The sequence below is a fragment of the Coturnix japonica genome, chromosome 18 (genome assembly GCF_054131305.1).
Source record: "Coturnix japonica strain WE chromosome 18, WE-NBRP24, whole genome shotgun sequence".
NCBI classification, from domain to species: domain Eukaryota; kingdom Metazoa; phylum Chordata; class Aves; order Galliformes; family Phasianidae; genus Coturnix; species Coturnix japonica.
In genome coordinates, this window is record NC_140680.1 from 11,383,446 (window position 1) to 11,410,433 (window position 26,988).

At 40.8% G+C, this 26,988-nt stretch overlaps 2 protein-coding genes across 13 annotated transcripts in view; both read left to right on the plus strand.

Annotated features, from left to right (window-relative positions):
- Positions 1-24,997, plus strand: part of RNF145 (ring finger protein 145) — a 36,040-nt gene extending 11,043 nt beyond the window's left edge. For 2 of the 4 annotated variants that reach the window (XM_085519281.1, XM_015876216.3), the window contains exons 3-11: positions 4,267-4,375; positions 9,956-10,047; positions 13,498-13,733; positions 16,181-16,356; positions 18,285-18,425; positions 19,004-19,186; positions 21,038-21,185; positions 21,876-22,232; positions 23,351-24,997. In XM_085519281.1, coding sequence (XP_085375407.1) covers positions 4,267-4,375; positions 9,956-10,047; positions 13,498-13,733; positions 16,181-16,356; positions 18,285-18,425; positions 19,004-19,186; positions 21,038-21,185; positions 21,876-22,232; positions 23,351-23,779 — 1,871 coding nt within the window. In that variant the 3' untranslated portion in view covers positions 23,780-24,997. The remainder of the gene's footprint in view (positions 1-4,266; positions 4,376-9,955; positions 10,048-13,497; positions 13,734-16,180; positions 16,357-18,284; positions 18,426-19,003; positions 19,187-21,037; positions 21,186-21,875; positions 22,233-23,350) is intronic. The other 2 variants (XM_085519282.1, XM_085519283.1) reach the window with 2 other exon arrangements.
- Positions 24,998-25,675: 678 nt separating this feature from the next.
- EBF1 (EBF transcription factor 1) overlaps positions 25,676-26,988 on the plus strand; it is a 258,042-nt gene continuing 256,729 nt past the window's right edge. For all 9 annotated transcript variants that reach the window (XM_085519284.1, XM_085519285.1, XM_015876220.3 and 6 more), the window contains exon 1: positions 25,676-26,403. The gene's annotated coding sequence lies outside the window, so the exon portion shown is untranslated. The remainder of the gene's footprint in view (positions 26,404-26,988) is intronic.

Consider the following 26,988-nt stretch of genomic DNA (forward strand, 5'->3'; position numbering starts at 1 on the left):
GCCTTCAGCGAAGAGACCTGGGGCAGGAGAAGCCTGAAGATGCTGCCATCTGATGGTAGATGGTGGCTGTCTTTCTTGGTCTGCCCACTTTCTTTGAACTATTATGCATTGATTGGAAGGTCTTTTATTTGCATAGATTCTGTTTCTTGTGGTGTCTTTTATGAGGAGAGAGTTAAGAGCTGTGTTTTCAATTGGAAGTATTGTTCAGGTTCTCCCTGGTTGTAATTCGTGCTGGAACTCTGACCAGTATGTGTGCTTTGTTACAGAAGCAGCCCATGAATGATAGAGCAGTTCTAGAATCTCAAGTCCATTTTGTGTCTTCTAACATAACTGCAAGTCTCTGTAAGGAACTCAGTTCTTGGGTTATTTATATTTCAAACACCCAATCTGTTACATATTTAATAATTCAAGAAACATCTGTTGAAACTGATGGCAGTACCCCAGTAATGAGTAAATTGTTTTGTTGCAATTATTTTCACTGAGATATGCAGATGCTTGTAATGATTTCAGATCTCTGTTTATAGTTGTACTCTGCCATGACTGGGTAAATACTAATTTTCTTGTGCACGAGTAGGTTTAGATATGTGTTTTCTCAGCATAGAATTAATTTTTCAAAGTATTTTTCTCAAAGGCAAAAATACCATGTTGGTTCAACATACAAAACTTCTTGGAGTGTGCGACATTTGTCTTCAGCTGCTCTGGGTGAGTGGGAGAGTGAGGAAGCTGAGGACGTATAAGAGTTTTTCTTCTCTCCTGACCTAAAAATAAGTGGCTGTTGTGGCTCCTTCTGGACTTGAGCCAGTCTGCCATCAGTGTGGCCACAGGAGTTTGGTAACTTCTGCATCATTCCTTACCAAGCAGGGGTTCTAAAGAGCACCTTTTCAAAACTGTCCACTTTTGAAATAGACATTTTTAGGTAGGTAGGCAATTTATAAAATCTCTGTCTAAATAGTTCTGATGTGAATGGTTATCCTAAGAATTAGACTCACTGGGGATAAAAGTGCAAGTTGTTATCCTGCTTCTACTACATAAAGTACAGTCTTTCAGAAGTTTGCCTGTGCTTGATGCTTGTGTGTTGTGGCCAGGTCTGAAATGGGGACAGGCAAGAGTTAGGCTAAAATGAAATGGCTGACTCGGTGATGCTCTGATCCTGCGTGGAGCCAGGATAGAGTCTTGATGGTGATCAGTGGCTCACAGGTCGCTGCTTTGCAGGGCATTATAAGATGTGCCCTTTATCCTCAGTGGGCAGCTGAGCAGGAAGATAGGTCCCTCCAAATTAATTTTCTGGTACAATTCAAGCTATTACTTTCTGGCGCTCAAAGATTTGAATTCCTTCCTTTGTAGTATCCAACATAAGCAGCTGCTTTTCTTCTGTGAGTGGTGTTTCCTTGACAAGCCTCTGCTGAAGCAGAATCCAAGAGATGGTTTGGTTTTATTAAGAAATGCTATGAACTCTTGAATTGGCTTTCATCTGCAGAGTTCTCATTTTTCAACTAACCCTGTAGGAAACTTAGATTAATAACGTGAAGTGGACACGAGGGATCTGTAATCATGCAAATGAGCACTAAAATGGTTCATAAAGAGGATGCGTTGTGCCTTTGATCGTGCTCTGGAAACCTCCACTGTATGCAGCTTGCTAATAAAGCTCAGGCACCTGAGTGGAGAAGGAGGTAACACAGGGTGAAGGAAGCTGGGAAACACCTTGGTGGGAAGCAAGCAGAGACTGCTGAACGGCAGTTTGTGAGCTGTGCTTACTGTAACAATGAGCACTGCACAGTGAGGGGTTTTCATCCAGCTGAATCAACACGTTGTAAATGAGGTCATGAGCCAGTTGATGCCTGTGTTCTTGTCTAGAAATGTTAAACTTAGCTTTTCTAGTTTATTTGTTTTCTCCAGCAGTGTCTGAACCAGTCCCATCTTGCAGAAAAGGTGGTGGAAGCTCTTTGCTTCCTTTTGCTGCCAATTAGGTGCTCAGCAGTGGATCTCTGCTTTTTTAATGTGGGCCAAATCAGATACTGTTAACCCGTGCCAGATGTTACCCACCAGCATGACTGTTCCTGAAGTTGTAAATCCTTGAGATCCTTCCCCAAAAGAAATGTCTGTTTTCAATACTGTGTTCTCTTCTGACAGAGTAGATTCAAGTGAAAACAATGTAATAATTTAGATGAGAAAGCAGCTGTGAGAAATTTCATTTCCTGGTCCTTTGTTTTGAAGTAGAATCTCATTTATGCCATATACTAATTACATCATTAGTCAAAGCAAAAAGAAAGGGAAAAGAATATTGCTGCTGGTATGTCTGAATTCGAGCTCATCTTCCTTCTGCAATGAGCCAGTTTGGTAATGAAGTATTTGCTTTCTTTTTTTGGCAGTGACATTGTAGATAAAAATGAGGTTGGTACCACTTTGGGAATAGGGCCTCTGCAGCAAGAATGCAAATATTGCAGTATCAAGTGTGTTATAAGATGGAGCTGTAAATGGGAGTGAAAAGAAACTCCTTCAAAATGTAACAGAGTAAATAGAGGCAATTTCAAAACAAGTATTTAAATTCTGGCTCAAACTCATGAGTGGCAACTTTCATCCTTAAAGCTTTTTCCCTGTGCTGCCTGCAGGTCATCTGTGTGAAAGGTGCAGATGGGACAGTAGCTTTCATATCTTCTATTCTGTGATTAGATTTTTTTCATCCCTTCAGTGCATCCTCCTATGTTTGAGTTAGTGCTCACAGAGAAGATTGAACTTCAGTCACTTTAAAATACTGCTGTGTAATGTGGCTGCGCTGCAGTTGCTGCCCCCTGAAAAGTCGTTCTTCTACATAAATTATCCCAGCACCTTTCAAGTTCATAACCAAGTGGCCTTTCATGTGACTGAATAAGGTAAAGAAGATGGCAGAGCTTAAATGCAGATACAGTAAACAAGTATTCTTGGACTATTTATAGTGTAGAAGAGACTGCATAACAAACTCCATTTAGTTCTCCTCCACCTGAAGGTGAGTCACGGGCTGTGCTGAGTGAGAAAGTTTTGGGGAGGTTGGACTCAGGGCTGGAGTGAGGCATGGCTGTGCCAGACAGACTTGTCCCTACTAAAGCAATGAAGGGAAGGCTGTGAATGCAGCAAGGACTCAGTATTAAAAATGCCTGCAGTTGTTTTGAGAGCCAGTTTTGCTTTGGGCATCCTGATGGCTTTTCTAGGAGTGTACTGCAAGTCACCTTGAAGACCTGAGTATTGGCAGAGTTTTGGGGCTGCTTGTTACTAGTGGGACCTGCTAAGTTGCCTTGAAATACTTCTACGTAAATACTTTGACATTGTATCTTTATCAAGTGTAAGTGTAGGAATATATTGTGTTACAGTAGCTGTCTCACCTTTGAGAGCTCAATCTGGACTTCAGTTGACCTTCGGAAAGAGAATGAGTTTGCTGCATTGTGTTGGAAAGCTCAGGGATAGAGATTAGTACAGGCACCACACTATGGGTCTTTGACCTCCCGAGTGGCTGGAAAGTGAAGAGGATGGGCAAACACTGCCTGTTTGTGGAGTGCACTTTGAGGTATTGTGTTAATAAAATAACGAGAGCAGTTAGAAAAAGAAAGATCTATGTTCTTTTGGTTGTGCAAGCTGCTGAGCAGCCAGGCTGTGTTTTTGGAAGCTGGAGCTTTACCTGCATTCAATCTTCTCCCACAGTTATACTAAATACCAACAGGCAGTGAAGTAACAGCTGCTGTCAGTGCCCACAAACACTCAGTTGTGCCATCACCTTGTTTCACAGAGCCCCGGTGCCTTCAATGTGCTTTAATGTTATTAGAATGGAGAAGAGCCTGTGTCTGTCTACCTCAGTTGTGGGCATGCGCAGTGTACGTTCTTTGCTTAAAGTAAAGGATATTTGACATCTCATAATTGAGTTTGTTGGATGAATAGATTTCTTTTTCTGTTACACTGAAAGTTATTTTCATTTGAAAGAGGGACACCTGAGCCTTTTCCTACTGTTATGTTAGTTTAGATAGTGTCTTGCTAAAATACTGTGGGATCGAGTCCATCCCTTGCTGTCTGGATGTAACTAACTGGTAGAGCTGTCTCTGATTTTGGGGGCAGAAGTAAGCAGTTTCAGTGTGCTGTGTGTTTTGATGAGAGGAAAATAAAAATGCATGAGTTTTATGACCCAATTGGAAGCAAAGATAATTGAAGACATCTGGTTAACTTGAGTGCTAGGTCATATTTTAAGAACTATGGGGTTAGGTAGTATTTTTTTGAAACCTCAAACTCTGCTTTCTGTTACAGGTTACATCTTAAGTGTTGTACTCCTAACTTTACCAAGGCAACACCTTGTTCAGCTTTACCTGTACTTTCTGACTGCACTGCTGCTGTATGCTGGGCACCAGATTTCCAGGTAGGAATAAGTGGGTTAATATTGTTAGCTTCATTTGAGAGTTAAGAGTATAACAGATACCTTGTTAATAGCTTCTGCAAATTGGGGAAGGTCTGGTTTTCTGGAGGCTTTTTCTTGTGCCAGATAACTGAATGTATCATGCTGTTGTTTATCTTAAAAAGCCGATGGAATTAAATGTGCTGTCAACTTGTTCTGGTGTATTTGTGTTGACTTAAGAGGAGTTTTTAGCTGCTTTTCTACAGAGTATAATGTTCATTAATCTGAGGAAAGAAAACACTGCAGGACTAAATATGACCTGTGATGTAGCAACCCATTACTCAGTGGCTTAATTAACATGCTTTCAACATTGAGGCATCTTACCAAGTGAACAGAGTGTTACCTTCAAATTCCTGACACATGCAAGAAGAGAGAAAGTAGTGCTTTGGAGGGTATTAAACGTGAAGTAGTTGTGGAATTTATTCTTAAATTCATTTTTGTGTAATATATTTTACAACGAAAGCAAAAAGAAAGGTTTTTGGATCTGAAACACAAAGATATAGGCTGGATAACTCTGAGAAAGGCGAGACAAAGTAGATCATCCTCATTTGGCCAGAGTTAAATCTGTTGAAAGCCAATGTAAACTTTTCTACTGACAAGACGTTAAATTGGAACCAAAGAGAGCATCCTCACATTAATGTCTTTACATGGGAAGTTTTGTAAATGTGGACTTACGCCTGATTTATTTTGGTTCCTGCTGATGGGAAACATTAAAGAATGTGCTTTTGATTGATTTAAGTGAAGTAATAGGTTTGTTATTTCTGCATCAAAATTGTTGTGCTAAAACATTTGCTGGAACATTTGAGTACTCTGCAGATCAGGGGAAGTGCAGTGAAGTGTTCATGAAGGTTCTGTAGTAACTTGGTGTGCAACTCTTGTAGTTGTCAGAGTTTCAGTTAATAATTTCCTGAACTGATGAGGGTGCAAGAGAGAAATTAGACATCATATTCACTGGGTAGGAAGGAAAGAGTTTTTTTTTTTTATTGTCCTCAGTGGAGTCCTCAGTTTTTACAGATAAAGTCTGTGTGTGTTCCTCATAGAGTTAAGGGCTCACTTGTTAGAAAAAGCAACCTAAACATTATTTATTGTATTTGTATTGAAGTGAGAATACAACTGGTACCAGAAACCCATCAGATATAGGGCTTTGGTCCAGAACATTTAGAGCCAGAGATCCTTATGCCACTTTTGATCTTTGAATCTTTCAAGTCAAAGAGAGGTGGTATGGATTTTGTTTGATAAATGTAGTGCTATCCCTTAATGTGGTTTTTGTAGTTGTTTTTTTCCATAATGTGAATTGTTAAGTGTTACTGTGTTTTGAGATTTGGGATTTAAAGGCTTCGTTGAAATATGTTGGATAACTATTGCTTGGTCTGTTTGGTGCATTTGTACTGAGCTTTCTGTATTTGATGCTTCTGGAGTGTATTAGTGAAGACTTTAATTAAATCTTTCATCAACTGGCACAAAAATACTTAATTAAAAGATGTCTGAGATTCAAATAGTCCAGCACTATTCCCTAGATACTTAAAAAAACAAGTGTAGCTAGTGCTTCTGAGCGAGCTTATCCATTCCCTAGATATAAGACAGCCTGGTCTGAAAAGAGGCGCTGCTCAAGGGGAGCTCTGCAACGGCCTTTGTATAACATGGGGAATGCAACCTGAATTAGGTTTTCCAAAGAATTTCTCAATCCATTTAGTTTTCATAATGAAACTAGTATAGTGTAACAACACTCTTGTTTTTGGAGCTAGGCCTCTTATTAACGATGCTATCCAATTATAACTGATGTTTCTATTCAGCAGACTGATCATGGTGAGATGTACAGATTTCATGTGTGTAGACTCTTCCTGATTTTTTTTTTTTTTGCTAATAAATCTGCTCACTGTGTGCTGCTTGCACACACTAGCAGTTGGGAGGCTATTTAAAACAGATGAAGAGATCCCATCTTGAGGCGAGGCCAGTTTGGTTAATGCAGATTTTAGAACAAGACCAGAATCAGCTGGCACTTGTGACTCTGCAGCATCCTGGAAATTCTGAGCTGCTGAAAGACTGCAGCCTTCAGTGCTGCTTTTCCAGCCCAGAAATAGCTTGTGGTTCAGCTGCAAGTCTAGGAATAAGATCTGAATGGTATAGTTAAACTCTGATTCAGACTTTGGATCTTTGTGACCTTGACAAGACACTTCTTAGCATTTGCTTCCTCAGCTGTAAAACCAGGAATTACCTTAATGTGTAAGGATTGATTAGCTAGTGTTTGTGAGCGCTTGGAGAGTCCATGGTGGCACTGCATTTATACATCACATGTTAGCCTAGCAATTTGGGTAGAGATAATTCACCATCTGTTTAAGGAAAAAAAAGAAGTCAGCTTTAAAAAACAGCCCTGCCAGTCTTGACAGAGAAAACATACTTTTCTTTTATGTGTAGCTGCATGAATGTCTTGCTTGAAAGGATCACATTTTCCCCTCTCCACCCCTCAATTTCAACAATAAAACTGAGTAAAAGAAATGAAGCAATTGGAAAATTATGTATGCTATAAAATGGAATATACGTTATATTAATTGATGCTATCGTTGCATTCCAGATGTTGAACTTGGCGGAGCTTAGAGAAGATTTGGGTTGAAGGTAGTTGGGAGGGGGAAAGAAGGAAGAAAAGGGAGGGAGCAAGAGATTGAATTCTGTCTTACCTGTATTCTTAAAACATTTTTAATTTTTAGAGTATCTGTTCACATTTAAAACCTTAACTATGTGTGTATTTGATGTTAACAGCAAAGATTAAGCAGTGAGTGTCAGCATTATGACCCAATTAGGTAAAATAACAGCTATGTCTTGTGCTTGTCAATTACAAAGTGTGTTTTTAATAACAGAAGACCTTTCTTGGCTTTCAGTTACAGTTAACAATTGTATTGTATCTCTTCACCTTTACAGAGCAATGTTAATCATGACAGTCCATGTAACAGCCCAGCAGTTTGATGAAATGAGGCTAGGAATACACGTACAGAATGAAGAACAGGCAATTTGATCTAAGCTTTATTCTTACATGCTAATTTTCTACAGCAATAACACAGTTTCAGCCATTGTATTAACGTTTTCTTACACTGCTGGAGTAAAATGAACAATTCTCAGATGTACATAAAAGCAGCAGTTTAATACAGCTTTAATTGTTCAAAGTCGAGTGCAGGCTCTTGTTCTTCTCAACACCTTGTGCAGCAGTGCAGCTGTTCCAGGCATCTTTTGATTGGTGTCTGTGCCAAAAGATCCCATGTTTGTACTTGTGGGAAGAGAATGATTTCTTATTCAGACACAGTCTATAAATACTGTTAAAAAATAAATAAATAGGGGACCTTAAAGCGTTGCTTCTCTGAGCTGGTAGGTGTGCAAATCTAAATTAAAGAGAGGTACTTAAAGAATGAAGCCAAGTATGACACCTCTGTGCGAATGACTGAATCAGCCAAGGGCAAGAAATATAGCTTGAAAGGATTTGGGTCATCTCCAGGCATGTTCCTGCTATAAAAGAGATGACTGTAAGTGCAGCTTTGTTGGTGTCTTAGCTAAGTTGTGTAAGGTTTTCTTGCTACCGTTGGTGTTCTGGATGATTTTGTAACCTGTTTCCTAGCAGATGCAGAAGAAGTTAGATGTCTTCATTGTTTTCCTTCCAGCAGTTTAGAAATAACCATCGTTTTCACCTTCGATTTCAGAATGGAGCATAATATTGCTAATAGAAAAAGCCATCTTCAACATGTTGCAAATGCGTATGGAATCCATGGTGGTGTTTTTTTACTCCATTTGTAACTGATAGATTATCCTGCTTGTTTTGCAAATGCTGGAAGTGCTTTCTGCAGATGGAAACAAAAAAAAATACCCGACTTTGTCCCAGGGATTGCATCTGTGTGGATGCTCGAAGACTGAAAACCAACCAACCAAACCCTTGCACTGGCTTGATAACAAAGGGGAATGTTTTATCTAGGATGAACTGTCAGCTGCCTTTTCCATCCCCATGTGTTTTTGACTGTATTGGAGGTTACAGTCTAAAGAGCCCATACCCGCATACCTTGCATGCACTGTGACACTTGAAAAGCTGCACTGAGTAGGCAGTACTGTCAACTATGAAGAAGGGGCTTTGAAGTGTTTGTTTAAGTACCTTGAAATTTATGTCTCAAATTCCAGAGGCCTTTTGTAATTGGGTGTGTGAATACCTTAGTTTGGTGTGCTGAAGTGATGCTAGAACCGGAGTATTTTTTCATATTTCTGGAGAGAAATGAATGCTTCTAGTAGTATTCCTTTGCATATTTTTTCTGCCCTGAAATATAAAGAGCAATTCTTAAATTGGTTGTGATTTCCAGCCTTGCTTGCTCTGCTTTGTCTGCATCTGTTCCCAATGAACGTGGATTGCCTCACTGATCTAAAGGACTATGCCGTAAGTGAAGTGCTGCCCCTCAAGTAAATACCCTGCTGGCTCCATGCAGTGTCAGATTGAGGGTATCTGCCCAGCATTCCTGGGCTGCAGCCCCAGTGACTGGTTGGGGTTGGCAGAGGCTGTGGGGCCTCAGAAGCTGGTGGTACATAACAAAGGTGCAGCAGCAGCCATGTGGGGAGTGCAGAAGAGGGAGCTGGAGCTCTGGATGCAAAGGGTCACGAATATCGCCTGCTGTCTCATGGCAGGGGATTAACGAGCCACTGGAGAATTACTGCTGTGCTGTTCCAGGATTATCTTCAGAAAGTGCAAAGTGTTTGCTCTTCATATGAAGATCATATTTGATTTACTTTGCTGTTACGTAGGTTAGCCCGCTTACATTGGAGCCAATGGATGATTGCCGACAGCAGGAAAAATGCCTGCTCTCGATAGGATTCTTATTTCATTCTTTGATTGCCTGAGCTCATCCTCTACCCCACCTTATCTCAGAGAGAAGTTACAAATGTTCTGTCTGATTCTTATATTATCTTACTGTATCTTCAATAGTGCTCCATCAGTTTGAGGGTATCCCGTTGGTCTCCCTGAGCTCTCCAGAGCACAGCTCGGTTTTTAAACCCTGTTGGTTAAAGGGATTATGAGGCAGCCCTGTCCCTGACTCTTCCACGGCTGTCACCGTTCCTTCATAGCTAGTTTTGAATTCAGTGCAAAGAGATTATTTGATGCAAAACCTTTTGTTCCTTTAATTAGAAGACCTTTCCACATGATTCTAGTGGAGGAAAAAATCCACATATAATTAGGAAAAAGAACACTTAATAAGGAAACTTAAAAATGAAATGATGCTTGAGAGACGTCATCAATAAGCAGTTTCATTCAGGCCATGCTGAAGAGCAGCTTGGGTATCCCAGAGGACTTCTATGGCTGTGGCAGTGAGTCTAATTACAGATAATATGCCTGTTGCTGAAGTCATGCTCCAGTTATATCCTTCAGTCAGTGGGGCTGCTGTAACAGCCATGCTAATATTGCTTTTTGAAATGTACTTAATTGTAACGTACACTGAAGCTAAATGTGTGTGGATGAGTAAATTGCATCTTGTCCAATCAGAAGGATCTTAATACGTACTTTGTGGTTTTATTTTTTTTTAGGGATTACGTGAGAAGTGAATTGGAATCAGGATATGAAGGGCCAATGTATGTGGAGCCTCTCTCAATGAATCGTTTCATGACTGCCTTAGTAGGTGAGTGACTTAAATATTTGTGATGCAGGAGAGAGTTCTGACTAATTCTCTTCATTGAAACCTAGGCATGTTTTGCCTCTTGTTTTCAAATTTCTTTATCACTTTTAGTAGCTGTGATCCTCATTAATACATAGGGGTGTGGAGTTCTGTGTGTGTCCTACCTGACTCTCCAGATTCTGCTGCATTACCAGTACTCCCTTATTTACAGCATTGAAGTATTTTCTAGATCTCCTTGGGGATTTAAAAAATCTAATGCTAGATACAGATGCTTGAGTTTCATAAGGGTATCTTAATCTATCACACTGTTGTAAAGATGCACATTGTTGCAGTTCATGCTTATTTCAGTTCCAAAGGTCATAAACTAAATGTGTGTTATAATTTGTTGGAGTAGGATGAGTGGTTGGTGAGTATGTTCTTATAGAAGCATTTTAAATTCATGCCTGGGACTTTGGGTGAAAGCTTCACAATAAGTTGTTCTTATAGGAGGTGATTTACCACAGTAGGCAGCATAGGAAGTATTCTTAAAAGAAAGCTTTTCAGTTTTGTCTCTGTATCCCTGTCTACCCTGTGAAAACATCAAAGCATGAGGAACAGAAGGAGGGAGATTCAAAGATCTCATGTATGTAGTTCCCTTCAGTTTGTAGTGGCTGGTCACTTACTGACAGCATATAGTTTCTCTCAAAAAATAGTGTTATTTAGTGCTTCTGTGTTTACCAGTTCTAGAATTGTGCTTCTTAAACATAGCATTCTGTCTTCATGTTCTTTTCAGACTCACAGTCTGAGTCAGAATGATTGGATTGTCTTGGATGGAAAGTACCATAGAAATTCCAGTAGTAATGTTTGTAACGCTTTTGTCTTTGAAGTGGTTGAGCAAGCATTTATTCTGTATTGTCTTTATAGATGAGTATTATCATACTGCTACAAAAAAGGAAAAAAAAAAAGAAGTGGAATAGATTCATGGATGTGTGCCTGAAACTACAGGCAGCTTTTCTATTTTCCAGCCTAGTTCCAGGGTTATTTCTAATTAAAGCATTAAGGAGTAGCAACACAAAACTATATTTAGATCATTATATTAGTGGCGGAGACGACTCCTTTTCCTAAAAAATCTCAAAGAAATCGTGAAGAATTGGGCTTTTTATGCTCCTTCTTGCCCTTCCCTCCCAGATGAACTTTGGAAGAGAATAAAGTCAGCATTAAGGATGTTGTTCCATACCATATGCTCTGCTGAGAGGATATTGGAATACACATGAGCCATGTGTATTTTAGGTATAAGCCAAAGACAAACTCGGAAGAGAAATCTTCCCTAATTCCTTTCATTGAGGTCTATGGTTTCCATCAGATTATTGACAGATTTAGTCAGCCGTGCACTGATGGCAAAACTCAGCTGCTTTCTGTTTGCTGACAGCTGCTACAGAAAGATTTAAATGGGTTTACTCCTTACAGTATGTTAGGTCTACCAGAATATCTACATCTCCTACATGCCTAAAATCTTCTTCTGAGGTTATTTCTTCTCCTGATTTCTAGGTGTGCTAAATGTACTGTCTTATGATAGGACATCAAGGTACAGCAGAATCCTTCAGCATGTTTCAGTGAGGAAATGTTTGTAATTAGTTCTTTGAATCTCTCGTAGATGCAGTGCAGGGTTCCATGATAAAGCAGAATCCCTTTGGAGCTTCACAAAGCAGCAGCAGGCAGAAAGAGGTTAGGAGGCATTATGCCATTCTATAACATATAGATAGTGGGAGCATGTTGTAACTTTAAGGCATCTTGCTTTTTGCCAAGCAGTTAATGTCATAACCAGGAAATTTGGTAATATCAGCTTTTTAAAATAGGGGATGAAATAGTGAGTTCCCTTCTAAATGTGGTTTGAACAGCAACAGTACCACATGGGCTCACTCACTGCACATTTTCCATTAGCTTACTGCCTGGGAGTCCTTAGGTATATTTAATGTATTTATGGAGGTTTTGGGAGCAGAAAAGAATGGGCAGGAACTTAAAGCAATAGATTTCTTCCTCATTGCCTCATTCCCTATCAGAGGATCTTGAAGTCCTGCAGGAGCATTCCAGATTCATTGTCACTGGCTGCGGTTTTCAATCCACAGCATCTAAGATTGCAGAGTGGACTGTTCCATTGGATTTGCTTGTCTTAGTCGATAGTTTGAGCATTAAGGTTTTTTAGTGATTTGATATGAGTTCCAAACTGATTCCTTCTGACTATAGCTGCAAATTGTAGGTGATATCTCACTATTTATAGCCCTACTTGGAAATATAATACGGTGTGCAACACAAAGGGGCGGCTGCCCCAAATAAAGATGAGAAGTATGTCCTTGTCACTGCAAAGTCCACTGTTGTTTTAGGCTGTTTCTGAGAACAGACTAAATGTGTACTGCAGGAGGGAAATCAGGGCCTCAAGAGGGAATGTCCACGTGTTTCATTTGCTGGTGTGCAGTTCTCCTTCCCACAACAAGTAACTTCCAATCAGTGTATAAACTGAAAAGGTGAAAAACGGAACAGTCAGCAGGGATGTTGAGCATACTCAGCATGTTATGCCAGGACGAAAGCAGCTGTTGCTGTTTCATCAGACGAGACTAGAATCAGAGGTCCTATTTTATGGCTGGAGAACATCAGTTTCTTACCCAAGGTGATGCATGAGAGTTTTTCTTACCCAGATGATGTTCATCTGTCTCTGCTGCTCCCTCTGAGATAAAGAGTACAAGTTTCGGTGACTGTAATGGTAGGAGAGTTAAACTGTAGCAGTCTGATGAAGAAATGGCACCTTCCAGATCACTGGGTGTGTAGGGAAGGTGTCCCCGTGCCCTGCCAACTGGTTAAGAGAATATACTTGTTAATTATCTGTCACTTGCAAGGTTCAGTGATAATTCTGAGCAACTGCCCCGGGGCATTACGAAGTTATTGAAATCTCAGCTGCTGACCTGGCTGTCTCTTGTTGTTTTTGTTGGTAATTCCTCTTGACAGTGTAAATATTGTTGTTCTAGGAGCCATTTGGGACCTCTGATTGCTTTTCTTTTTATTTTTTTTTCAGTAGATCAGGATGAAACAGTCTTAGAGCTGGGCTTCAGAAAAGCTGCCGCTGTGCTCACTGATACAGGTTGAGCTGGGGATGTAGAAACGGGAGGGATGACTTGCCCAGTTATCCTCTGTGTGATTTATTCCTGGGACATTGTATTAGTTTGAACATGATTCTGGATGTGCTTTGGGATTGCATTTTGCTAATCTGCAAAGCGCACACTTGGCGTAGTTTGAAAATGGTAAGTTTTGTGACCTAGCAAACAATGCAGAGGAGACTGGTTTCATAACAGATATGTCCTAGTTAGAGCTGTCATAATATACTGGATGTTGATAACTGTGTTATGGAAAGATAACGAATTAAAATACGTTTTTCCTGAAGGGGATAATCAGCTTGATTATAAAAGACTGTCGTGTTTTCAGGTCAGCTGGTGGTTTGCACGCTCTGCTCCTGCGTCATGAAAACAAAACAGATCTGGCTCTTCTCTGCTCACATGCTCCCTCTGCTGGCTCGGCTCTGCCTGGTCCCTTTGGAAACCATTGTCATCATCAACAAATTTGCCATGATTTTCACTGGTTTGGAAGTTCTCTACTTTCTGGGATCAAATCTTCTGGTGCCCTATAACTTGGCGAAGTCTGCGTACAGAGAACTTGTCCAGGTAAGACAGAATGGAACCATTTTATTCTCCTGGGCATGAACATTTTTGCAGGAAAGTAGTAATAAGTAAAAGTAGTTTGACTTTTGTGTGTGAGATCATGTTTTCTTAGTAAGCCAATTCTGTTCCTATCCATAGCATCCTCTTTTTGATTTATGGTAGCTTACAATTTGTATGAGTGAGCAATTAAGGCATTAGCCTGAGTTATACTGGCTAGTCAAGCAGGTTGACTTTATTTGGATTTTACTTAGTCCTTCCCAGGTCCAGGCTAAAAGAGTGGGTTGTGGTAGGATAGAATTTATCTAGAGCGTTACTAAGTGTGCAGGGTACTCCCATGCATTAATTACAGTAGCTGTTCAAGAAATACCTTTTGTATGAAAAAAGTATTTGTAATAGTAGTAGTATTTAATTGGGAGTAGGAGTAAAGCTGATTTTGACTGTGACTTGGACTGTGATGTGAGAGGTAGAAAAGTCTGTGGTATTTTCTTTAGAAAAGCAGCATTTCTGAGAGCTCTAATGGGGGTTACCAGAAACAGACTGATCTGACACAAATCCCTTTTGTTAACGCTTTGGCACCCAATAAATACATTTAATATACATTTGGTTGAGAAACTGTTTTATTGATGCTACAGAAAGATTATGCCTCATGTTATTTATATAAAATATCTACAACTGGATGGTAGATTTATTGATTAAAACAAGTTCAGGAGCTTATTGGCAAAGCCTCAATATCCATGTTTTCCAGCAAGAATGTGAAAATCATGCTTACCACTTCCTTTATAAGAGAGAGAGAAGTACTATTTGGGATAAAACGTGCTCCTCTTCTCTACTGTTTGGAGACTTGAAACAGGGTGGGAGCAGCACTTCCATTCTCTATGTGCATGAACACCTGCAGAGTGTGAAGTTCACATCTGATGTGGATTTGATTCATGTATCTATTGTTTTATTAGGCACTAAATATAAAGTGCTTTAATGTTGTATGAAGATTTTAGCTGCAGATAAGAAATAGTTGTCTTCTTATTTGCTTAGAATTGTATTCTAAGTGCAGCTGTTTTACAAGCCTCCTCACCTTTAGGATGCCCTGACCTTGTGTGGTAGATATCTGTCAGTGATGCCTTTGTCCTGGTGTTAGTGATTTGACTGCTGTTGTAGGCTGAAATTGATTGCTGTTTTGATATCAGTGGTAAAACTCAGTGAATGTTAGGATGTTCAGTACCATATTTCCTGACCCTAATCGGTGGACTAAGGCAGTTTTCTGCATGTGTGTAGTTCATCCTGTGTCTGGTGATGTAATTTAAAAGCAGGTCCAGAAGCGTGGCTGCCTACTTGCAGCAAAAGATGCCAGAAATGCCTCGTGGTTATTAATCTACATTATAAGCATGGATGACCTGTCTCCAACATGATGGAGTGCTGTGCCAGGAGCTGCTCAGAATTGCTGGGCTTGATGCCAGGCCAGGGGAGTCTCCCATGGGCAGATGCAGTTCCTTGACAAGTGTGCACAAAGATAAAAGCAGGAGCTTGGCACTGTGTCCCTGCCAGCACCATACTGCTTGTCCATCAGCTACTGCAGCAAGTCCTATGAACCTCACATCCCTCACACCCATCACACTTGTCACGAAACCTCAAGTAGACAACTTAACACTGTTGAAATAACAACTATTTAATGTATATGTTAGCCATTACAGATAGCTGCTGTACAAATAGTCGTTATGAATGATCTCCTTTTGATCCTTTCTGTTAAGTCCAGCTGTATGAAGTTCCAGCTTCCAGAGGATGATCGTGTTGTAACTTAGTTGTTACAGTGCAAAAGATGTAATTGAACTTCTGAGTCTTTTGAAATAGCTTTTAACCATGAACTTCAGAACTCTTGGTTGACTGGGAGCAGTCAGAAGTTTGATACCTGTTCTTCTGGAGATATTTAAATATAAAATGTTTGAGGTATTTAGTGTTCCCTTTTAAACAGATCAGCAAAGCAAATTTACTGTGCTGAAGTGCTCTGGCTCATATTTCATTATCAAGTGTGTGTGGTGAGTTGGCAGTAGCTATAGAGAAAAGAGCATTGCTCTGACATGAGCTGGGAAAACCATCTGAGTGGGTTGAGTGTGAGCCAGAGGGTTGCATCCTTCCTGAGAGAGGGCAGCAGGCAGCAGCTCCAAGGCAGTTATCCACAGGAAGGGGCATTTCTGGTGGTTTGGTGTGCAATAGGGTATTTCTCCTTACTCGGGTAAGACAGTTGATCAGACAGTAGTTTGTCAATGCTGAGTGTGGGCTTTCCCCTTGTCAGGCTGTTGCTTGACCTCGTTTTTTGCTTTGGGATGGCTAATGCGGTGTGAATTGCCCTTAGTTTTATTGTGGCTATATTGTGGAACAACCTTTTTTTTTTTTTTTTTAATCAAACCATAAATGCTGTGAACCAATAACAAACTATGGTTTTCTTCTGCCTTGCCCAGGTGGTGGAAGTGTATGGTCTGCTGGCTCTGGGGATGTCTCTGTGGAATCAGCTGGTGGTCCCTGTTCTTTTCATGGTGTTCTGGTTGGTCTTATTTGCACTCCAGATCTATTCCTATTTCAGTACACGGGACCAGCCGGCATCAAGAGAGAGGCTTCTCTTCCTCTTCTTGACGAGGTAATGAACTAGTCCGTATGTAGCTGTATTTATGTTTTGAGTGCATTCTGAAACATCTCTTTTAGAGACTGTGTAAGTAAATTGGCTTTATTGCATTGGATACATAGCAAATACCTCTCCTTACTGCAGAAACAGTGTATGCTGCCCCTGTGAAGCTTCAGAGGCATCTATTATGTTTAGGACTGACGATGTTAGTAGAACTGGGGGAGAGTTCCCAAATAAAGCAAAAAAATCCTTTGATGAGGAAGTAAGAAGAGCACATTTCTTACCTTTCTATAAGACTGGGAGTGATGTCTGTTCTTATCAGACTGGAAAGTTCTTGCACGTGTATTTACTGTTTAAAAAAACAAAATTCTGCTTGTTTCATTGTCCTTGATGTTCCTATCAAAATCTTTTCCTTGGCTGTATAACTGCTGTGACTTTTTTATATGCTTTGAAGAGTTTAGCTCCTTGGGACAACTTATAAACTTGTGCTTAATACATAAACATAACAGTCTGAGCTCTTCAGGCTTTTCTGCAAGCTCTTAAGCTCCTGTGGGACCCTTGAATGGAACATCATGTGGAAATAAGTTTAAGAAGGATGGAAAAATTACTCTAGAGGGGGGAAAAAAAGAACTGATCATTAGTCAGAATGGCCAAGATTCTTATTTTCTGGTAAACAAAACTTAGAGTTCCTCAAGTTCTGCAAAAATACTGTATTTAAATATCTGTTTCTCACTGCCTTGACTGGAAGGAGCACTTGAAGGCTTTATCAGCCCTGCTCAGGTTAGTAAATAGATAGAAGTGGAAGGCTTACCAAAAGCTCTGCAAATAGTGTATGTAAACACTTCAAAATACTCTGTTATGAACTGCTGTCAAAGGAGAACTCCAGCTCAAGTAGTCATTAAAACAAAGTAAACGTCACTTGGTTGTGCTTTGCTTATTTTTGAAGGATATTCTTCCTCATAGCACTTTTGTCTTTTCAAACTGCTGGACTAGTTCACACCTCGGTTGGTTAATTAGTCTGACACATTTTTGACCACAATAATTTCTCTCATAAAAGACTTCTATCCTGGTGGATGAGCTAAGATCTTTTTATTATTGTTATTTTTTAATGAATGGAGCTGTTGATGTGCTGTTACCTGGGGTTGTGTATTTGAGGAGTTCCAGGTGTGTAATCCCTGGCTGACAGCTCTTCCTTGAGTACTGAGACATGTGGTGTATCTGCGCTGTGCTCTCTGTGCTCTGACAGCTGCATTTCTTAGGAGCCCAAGTGTACCCTGAGGCTTGGGCTTCTCCACATAATGCAATGCCAAGATCAATAAAAGAGGAGATGAAGGAAATCTGCTGTTCTTGGTATTATCAGATGTACTCAGAAGCCTCGGTTTTTGGTATCTTACTGCTGTAGCAAAATAAAAGAAAAAACCCAGCTGGGAGGGGATATTCTTCCCTGTCTTACTGCTTCTGACACAACCTTTTGAAAGACAACTGTTACCTGTGGACACTGCTGGAAAAGTCTGGTCATCCAACAGTGTTTACCACTTGGACATTTGCTTGCACTAGTGCAGATCTGAGTGGAAAGTGTCTTAAGCAAATCCATCTGCTTTAACTCTGCTCGTGGTATCTGTGCGAAATTTCAACTTCACCACCCAGGTGCACTGGGACTCAGCTGCCCTCTGGCTGTGGAAACCCTCTGCAGGCAGGACACAGTGCCACCGTGTGGCACAGCGGTGGAGAAAGGCTGGAGGGAGCAGTACAAGACAAACTGATGGCTCCAACCTGTCAGCTCTGCTAACTGCTGTAGTTCCTGTTAATACTTCCATTAAACTAATCCAATTGTGCTTTCAGAACAGTCTGCACCTTTAAGAGATCAAGGGCAGAGCTCATCACACTGCTTTTAGTTGATGATAGTTTTCAATTTTGTCTTTTTCCTCTCTGTCTCCTCACAGTATTGCAGAATGCTGTAGCACTCCATACTCGCTGCTGGGTTTGGTCTTCACTGTCTCCTTTGTTGCTCTGGGAGTTCTGACTCTCTGCAAGTTTTACTTGCAGGGCTACCGAGCATTCATGAATGATCCTGCTATGAATAGGTAAGTGTGTCATAGTGCCTAGGGTCTAAAAAGAGAGAGAAAAAAAGATATATAAATAGAATCAATATAGAGTTGTGGGGATTTTTTGTTTTATAACTTAAGAGCGCTTGGCTATCCTTGACAGGCTTTCTGTAAATCAGTCTTTTTGTACATTGGAAGGATTTGAGGTGAAAGAACAGCTTATCATAGACTTTGGAGATGATTTATTTCTGTAACATATTCAGGGCTGTTACGTGGGATTTAAAATTCCACAGTTTGATTATCTTAGTACCTTCATTAATGTGAGTCACTGGAAAATTTTCACTTGCTTGGATGACATAAGCACTTCACATTTACATTTTGTCATTTACCCTGTAGTCATGTGTGAAACATTACTAATCTTAGAGTCTTAAATGACAACATTGTATGGCTCGCTTATAAGGAACTGTGGGAAATAACTAAAATATAGGATCTGACTTTTTCCTAATGCTCTTAACTCTTCTGCTATGAGGTTGGGATCCTGTGTAAGGATCCATGTTTTTCAGTTATTCCAACTGTAGCATGTGGTTGTTGTTTTTCTTGGTTGTGTTGGTCTGCAGGGGAATGACTGAAGGAGTCACGCTTCTGATCCTGGCTGTGCAGACAGGTTTGATTGAGCTCCAAGTTGTGCATCGGGCGTTCCTGCTCAGTATTATTCTGTTCATTGTGGTAGCATCCATACTACAGTCCATGCTGGAAATTGCTGATCCCATCGTCCTGGCATTGGGAGCCTCAAGAGACAAGTAAGAGACTGGTTTCCTAAACTGAAAGTTACTCAGTACTGGTTTAGTAGATAGTAAATTAATCATTAATGACCTGATTGGGATTTTTAGTACCTTATAAAACTATCATGTCTTTTCTATTTTCAGATTTCTAGCCTAAATTCACTAGTTTTTCTCTCTCGGTACTACTCCTTCACGTGCACTCAGTAATGCTTTTCAGCAGTTTGTATGCTGGCAAATGAAGGTGAGCTGCTCCTGCTCAGGAGTGTGTCCATCCAGCCTGCTAAGCTCATGCTGCTCTGCAGCTGTTGGCTGTCCACTCCTCAGCATTGCAGAGGTTACTTAGCAAGACTGTGCTTTCAGTTAAGCACATCCAGCACTCCAAAGCCTGTGTTTTCTTCCCACCACTCCATTCTGTGGATTTTACTTACCTTCTTCTGAAGCTGAGTAGGATTCCCTCTCATGCAATGATCTCAGACTGCTATTGAGGATGTATATAGAGATGAGCTTGTGTTAGATATTCTAAAACCCATATTTTTCTGAAATGGTGATCCCAAATTAATAGGGTTTATTGGCAGGAAATAAGATGTGGAAGGCTTATATTAGTGTACTAGTTGTTTTGATTGTGTGGGATTGTTGTTAAATACAATTTGTTTTTTGACGGGCTTTATTAGTATCTGCTTTAGTTATATTCTATTTGTGTTTGCATCTTTGTTAATTGCTTGTGTTTTCTTTCCTTTTTCATAGCCTGTAAATAAGGAAGTGAAAGAGAATGTTTATTTATGTGCAGAGAGTTTGTATAGCTTAGAGGCTACTTGTTGCCACTGTCCTGCAGCAATGTTAACTTCAGAATATACTAACAGAGGGAGAGGGAGTAGAGCCAGGATATGAGCATCTGCCCAGCTTAAACAAGCAGCCTGTGGTGACTGCAGTTTTGATCTCTCGTCTGTCAAATGTCTCTGGCAGTTCTGAATTAATTCGGATCAAGATAAATTCCTCTTCAGCTCTCCCTCTTTCCCTTGCCCACAGACAATTACAAACCTTACAGTAACATTCTGATGGTTTCTCAGACTATATTAGATTGGCCAGTTTCTGCTACTGCCTCGTTTTCCCAGTGTTCCCAGTTTCTCAGTACCTCGTTACCAGAGTTAAATGAAGTTAAAATACAACCTGAGTAGCATGTAGGGGTAGCATAGTAATTACTGGAGATGCCCTGAAAGCCTTTGCAAATGGTTGAATGTAAGAAGTTGGTGTTGGGGGAGAGGCTGGAAAGAAGTAAGTAATAAAGAGGAGTAAAACATAAATATCTGCTGCTTCTTCCTCACATTCCAGTAACTGGGAAATATACTTCTGAAGGCAGCAGGGTTAAGTCTGGTGGTAAGAAGAAATACCTTTGCCTCGTGTTTGTTAGCAAAAAGCCATAGAAGTATAGTAATAAGTAAATAATTTGGGAGAACTCTGTTTATATTGGAAGGCGTATAAACAATTAAAAACATACTGAGGCTTTTTCTTTAGTGGACTTTCATTTGAGACATCTAGTATATAGGGAGACATCTAGTATGTAGGTGCTTAATTTGTCTAACCTCTGACTTGACCCAATAGGACAATTATTGTAGATGATTTTTTGTCCATAATCTTATATCTGTGTTAAAACAGCAAAGATCAGGTAAGAGGGGGAACTCTTCATAGTGTTTGTGTTGTTAGCATGCATGCTGGGAATGAGACTGTGCCCGAGTAACATAAAAATTCCCTTTAAGAAGTTAAAGCCTCGAGCAAACATCTAATCATCCAGGGGTGAGCCTGTTCTTATTCTGACCCTCACATCTGACTTGAAATAAATAAATGAATAAAACCCAACTGTGTTGTTTGCAGGAGTCTGTGGAAGCACTTCCGAGCAGTCAGCCTCTGTTTGTTCTTACTTGTGTTCCCTGCGTACATGGCCTACATGATTTGTCAGTTCTTCCACATGGATTTCTGGCTGTTGATCATTATCTCCAGCAGTATTCTCACCTCTCTTCAGGTAACAATGTTAGTCCTGTAGAAATGGAATCACTGCCTTAACTGTGATGCTGCCTCTCTAGGAGGGAAAATGCATGATCAGAATATAACGGGGCGGACAAAAGGGCAGAAGTACAAGATATGATATAAAAGTTATCCTGTATCTGTGGCTAAGGAATTCCTAAGGGTTGGCTGAGAATGTAGGAGAGTGGAAGCCTATTTTGAATTGTAAAGCCAGGCAGCTTCTGAGGGCATGAGTATCACAATAAAAGAAACATTTCCCAGAGCACTCATTTATATGTTGTTGTGTAGTGATGGGTATTTAAAAGTAATTTGCTGCTCCAGACACAGTACTGTAAATACTGGAAGTGTTTCACGCCATGATTGTTATTGTTATAAGATTTTCCTGTAATTAATTTATAAAATTGTCCCTCCTGATGCTTAACATTTTTGTTTAATCAATTCAGCTGTGCTTTGGGCTCATGGAAATACTTAGAAGGGGAAGCACATGAGAGCAAGAGTAAATGCTTGATGAGAAGAAATGGCTTTTGTTTGTCTTGAAGTTCAGCAACAGTTTTGCTGCTTCGGGACGTGCCTGCCCTCAGTCTGACTTGGGAGCACTGTATGTGCAGAGCTCCATGGATAATGCTGTATAACTGAAGCTCCAGTTCAGGATTGCATGCTGAGCTAATGGTCTTGCACTGTGTTACAGGTGCTTGGGACACTCTTCATTTATGTTTTGTTTATGGTAGAAGAGTTCAGAAAAGAACCAGTTGAAAATATGGACGATGTGATTTATTATGTAAATGGCACGTACCGACTGCTGGAATTCCTTGTTGCTCTCTGTGTGGTGGCATATGGTGTCTCAGAAACTGTCTTTGGTGAATGGACTGTGATGGGTTCGGTGATCATCTTCATTCACTCCTACTACAATGTGTGGTTGCGGGCCCAACTGGGGTGGAAAAGTTTCCTTCTTCGTAGAGATGCTGTGAATAAGATCAAGTCACTGCCCACTGCCACAAAAGAGCAGCTGGAACAACACAATGACATCTGTGCCATCTGCTACCAGGTAAGAATAGAAGTATCAAAATGCTGACTTGAATTTAAATACCTCTGGACTGTCTGTTGTGTTTGGTCTGCAGCTAATAAAGTAGGTTACTTGAATTATGTTTAACGAGTAACATTTGTGCATAATGTATTGGGCTCTCCAGTTTTCTGCTTTGTCTACATTGATTTAGAGTTTCGGCGTTGAGATTTTATGTCTAAAAACTAATTTGGATATGTTTAAACTTAATGTTCTTCTCTCTAGTTATGCAACAAACCATGTCCTTGAGTTTCTTTGAAACTCTCACATTTGGGTTGAGCTGGTCTCAGTAGCAATAGGGAGCGTGCCCTTTCTTCATTAGTGAAAGATTCTGTTACTGAAAGACATTGTGTACTCAAGTAGCTGATTTCTTATTCATCCTTAGAAGCAGCTCAGTCTCTGCAGACACTGCTCCTTCCACTTCGTGTGCAATGTCAGTTTTATAACAGAAACTTAATTACCAAAAGGTTATGGGTCTATCTAAAGTAAGACAGCTGAAGTAAAGACCTTAGAAATGAATGCTGAAAGTAATATCTTTATCACACCTCCAGCTCCAGAGTCTCTTTCTCTTGGCTACAAATTGTAGCTATATATGACAATGAAAGAACTACCCTAGGTTTAATAGGGTGCAATTGGATTGATTCCAAACTTGAATACAAATTATTTGAAGAGTGTAACTATCACTGCCAGATTGAATGGCAATGTTTAAAACACCAGAGAGGTAACATGTGAGTCTCTTCTTTGAGGGCATTATTTAATTTGTTACATCTGTAAGTTTGCACAGTTTTCTTAAGCCAACTAATCCAGCAACTCTTAGTTTACAAATCCTTTTATTTAAGTGTGATAATATTTTGTAAACAAGGGTTTTGCCTAATTTCTAATCCATGTATTATAGGCAGTCAGCCCTGGCACGTACTCGATGCGTGTGTGTGTGTGAATTTGAATGTGGGAGCTTTGTGAGTATGAACAAGGAACGTTCTCCTGCTTGCCTGGGGACTGCTTCTGTCTCCTCTGTGGCTGCTGCTCCCATGAGATGAAGCAGGACATGTGCAGGGTGAGAGGAGCGGGCATGCCAATAATCTTTCTTTGTGTGTGTCTTTCAGGACATGAAAACGGCTGTGATCACACCATGTAGCCATTTCTTTCATGCGGGCTGTCTGAAGAAATGGCTGTACGTGCAAGAAACGTGCCCTCTGTGCCACTGCCAGCTCAAGAGCCCTTCACAGTTACAAGGACTGGGGCTGGAGCCAGTTCAACAGCCAAATCCTGGTGCAGAGCAAAACATCAGACCTGGAGATGTGGCTGAGCCCCCCGGCACTGAGCAAGACAGTGGGACAAATACAGAAGACAACCCTAATCAGAGTGATGGACAGGACAGCCTGGAGGCCTCTGCTGAGATGGAGGGATTCCAGAGTGTGCACAAGGGCACAAGCCCATGTGAAGCCAGCCAGGGAGCAGCATGCCCTGCAGAACTCATGGCAGCCCCAGAGGGGTGCCCCACTCAAGACCCGAGGGTTAGCATCCAGCTCTAAGGTGACAAAGGATGACACGGGAACAAACACATTTCAGAGATCCTAGTTTGACTCAGAAGGAAACCTATCCTTCCACATCAGTGAAAGAAGTTTAGCTGTTCATGCTGGTCAAAATGTAATATCCTATGCTGATTTTCCTGGGCTGCTTGGTAGCGGTAACTCCAGTTGAGATGTAGTAGAAATGACTCCAGAAGCTCTCTGAACTGCGGGCATAGGAAGGATGTCTGAAAATAAATTTAAGTTAAAGAGTGTTTTCAAGACGTAGATGAGGGATGAGAAGCACGGGAGGTCTGTGGGAAGTTGCAGACAGACAGACAAAGTGCTGGCTTTTGTTTTGTAGGTGAGGAGGGTATCGAATACAGCATGTCCCAGCGTCCCAGAGAGGTGTTAAATGCAGTGAGTTGCTGGTCTCTGGCTGAGGTACAGCTTTGGTTACTGACGATATTTTATATGGCACGTAAGCAAAAATCAAAGATACAACGGCAGTGATTGTACTGGAAGATGGAAGCACTCTAAATACGTCGTGTGTATGCTTTGGGTGTTCTTGGTTGGGCAACTGCATTTTAAGTCATGTAATCTATAGTGACTCTTGACTTTTATGATGGAGTCTTCAATATTTTGATGTATATGAAACTTTTGCTAATAATGGGCACAGTCTGGGCTGCATGAAGTAAACTAAAACTCTAATGAACGCTTTGGCCTCCACTACCACGTGCGGGAGGAAAGCGGGATGAGTTTTAGGGCACGGATAGAGGCCTTGCAGTACTGTGCTGAGTAATGTTTAATTCTTGCAGCTGAATTAAAGCAGTATTAAACTCTGGCGATATTTGCACTTTGGGAATGAGTACATTACTGTGTATGATCAGACTCCGCAAATGCCACTTCTAAAGCTGTTAATAGGTTTGCACCTTTTTTTTTCTTTGACAAGGACATGTCCGTACTTTAAATTTTTACATTCATCATGGCTTCAAGTAGAACTAGGAACTGGGGGAGGGGGGGGGAATAGATGGGAGTAGGGGGGGCAGGCAATTTTTTTATGTGAATTTTGATATGAAGAGAAATTAGTCACTTATTTATACGATAGGCTTGACTCAAGTGTTTTTCAAAGTCGGTATTCCTAATGTGAAATGTGATACTATTTTATTTTTAGTAGTAAATTTGGATGTAGACTGACAGACATAGCTGAATGTCTTAATAAATTACATTTGAAGATTTTTACACCTGGTTATGTGATTCTTACACTGGAATTCCAAGAAGGAGAGGCTCTTCTGCAATAGTAGCTCTCCATAACCTGTGGAGGTCGGTGGGACTTTGGATGCAATTCTCTCCCTGCTTTTTGTTTCTGTGTGTTGTGGTACCTCCTGGCCAGAGGTGGGTCTGGTCCTTTAAAGCATTTCCTTTCAAGTCTTAGCTAGTATGGAACAATAGCAGAATGCTAAGGCATGTTTTGCTCCTGGAGGCCATGTGGGCTGCTTGCAGCCTCTGAGACCTGTGCAAAAGCTGTTTCCTGCTCACCAGATGGGATGGGAGCATCACTCGCATCATCTCGTGATTCTGTATCTCAATTGTTTCCTTGCGTCTGGTTTAGAGTTTAGGTTTGCCTTGTGCCTTGCCTATCGTTGTAGGACTTCTGATAAAAGCTCATAGTGTTGGCAAGGAAAAATGATGAGAACGTTTGTCCTGAACTCTTTGCTACTGCAGTGATCTGAGTTCTGCTCCTCCTGTTCCGCAGCCTCACTGATCTCTTGGCAAAGAACACTAATTTCTACCTTAAATTATTCACTGCTAATTGATAGTTCTTTCCTCTAGCTTTTGCATTATGGATTTACATCAACACTTGATAAGAGGTGCGTGTACCTGGAAACTGCTCATTAAGAACAAACAAGCCTGCAGTGGATTCAACAGATGCATTGTGCCAGGAGTGCAGGTCAGAACCACAGACGTGACACTGGAAATCAGCCTGAACAACCAGGGAGGTGTGTGTTGTATCATAGGAAAAATGGTGCTGCAGGGCCACCACTGGGGTGATCCTCTCCTCATCTCTTTGCCTCCTCTTGGTGAAGGTGCTGGTTCATTTCATTTTGAACTCGGGCTTTCTTAGTGTTGCACAACAAGGTGACAAGGACCAATTAGCTGCTCCTTGTTCTTTTAGTGCTATTTATCTTCAGTATCATTAGAGATACCATAGTTTGCTTACCACTACCCTCTCCTGAGGTGTTTTTTTTTCCTGTCAATGCCTATTTTTCCTATTGGCTGTGGCTATTTCACCTCTGAGCCCAGGGATCCTTCACTGCTGGGTGTGACACAACTGGCCATTGCTGGGGACATCCAGTGCCAACATGGAGATTCCAATTGGCAAATTCCATGTGTTTTCATCAAGGGATAACTAAAATATAGGAACTGACTTTTTCCTAATGCTCTTAACTCTTCTGCTATGAGGTTGGGATCCTGTACAGGGATCCATGTTTTTCAGATATTCCAACTGTAGCATGTAGATTTGTCATGGAGCTGCTGAACAGTCCAGCTCTGTGGCTTTGAGATGGCGATATTGTCCTGAAAGCAAACGCCAGCTGACTTTGGAGATGTAGGTGGAGTGTGGGATCCCGAGGCCTCTACAGCTTGGAGTAAGTTTATCAATAATATATCATGTCTATACACACACACACAGACCTGGAGATGACTGACTTTGAACAAATAGGCTGGAAAAGAAAACAGTTTGCACTCATAAGCAACCAGCCCAACATAAAATAGCCATATATAAAACCCCTCAGTACTGCAAGTAATGAGGCAAGACTTTCCCAGTGCTTGCTGCTTCCTGGAGGCTGTAATCCACATCCTTAACTAAATCTGTGTTAGCTGAGAGAGCTTCAGCCACCAACAGCCCAAGAGCAGAAGGGCTGCGAAGTTCTGCAGCAACAGATGTGAGAATCCTGGGACTGGGAAGCGGGTAAATGAGTTCAGAATGTAAAACGAGCTTAATTGGCTAAAAATAATCAACTGTGAGGAGATATCTGCTATTTATACATGAAATGATACGCGCTCCCTTAATTGACCATAGTCTGAATTTTGGTTGAGTTGTTTGCGGCTGTAGCCCGGGGAAAGAAATGGCAGCTGGAATGCAGGGGGATTAAGTGGTATTTATTTTCCTTGCTAAGAGCCACATTGTGCAATTTGAAAGGAAATGTCCTTGAAAGACGGATTCCTCCATG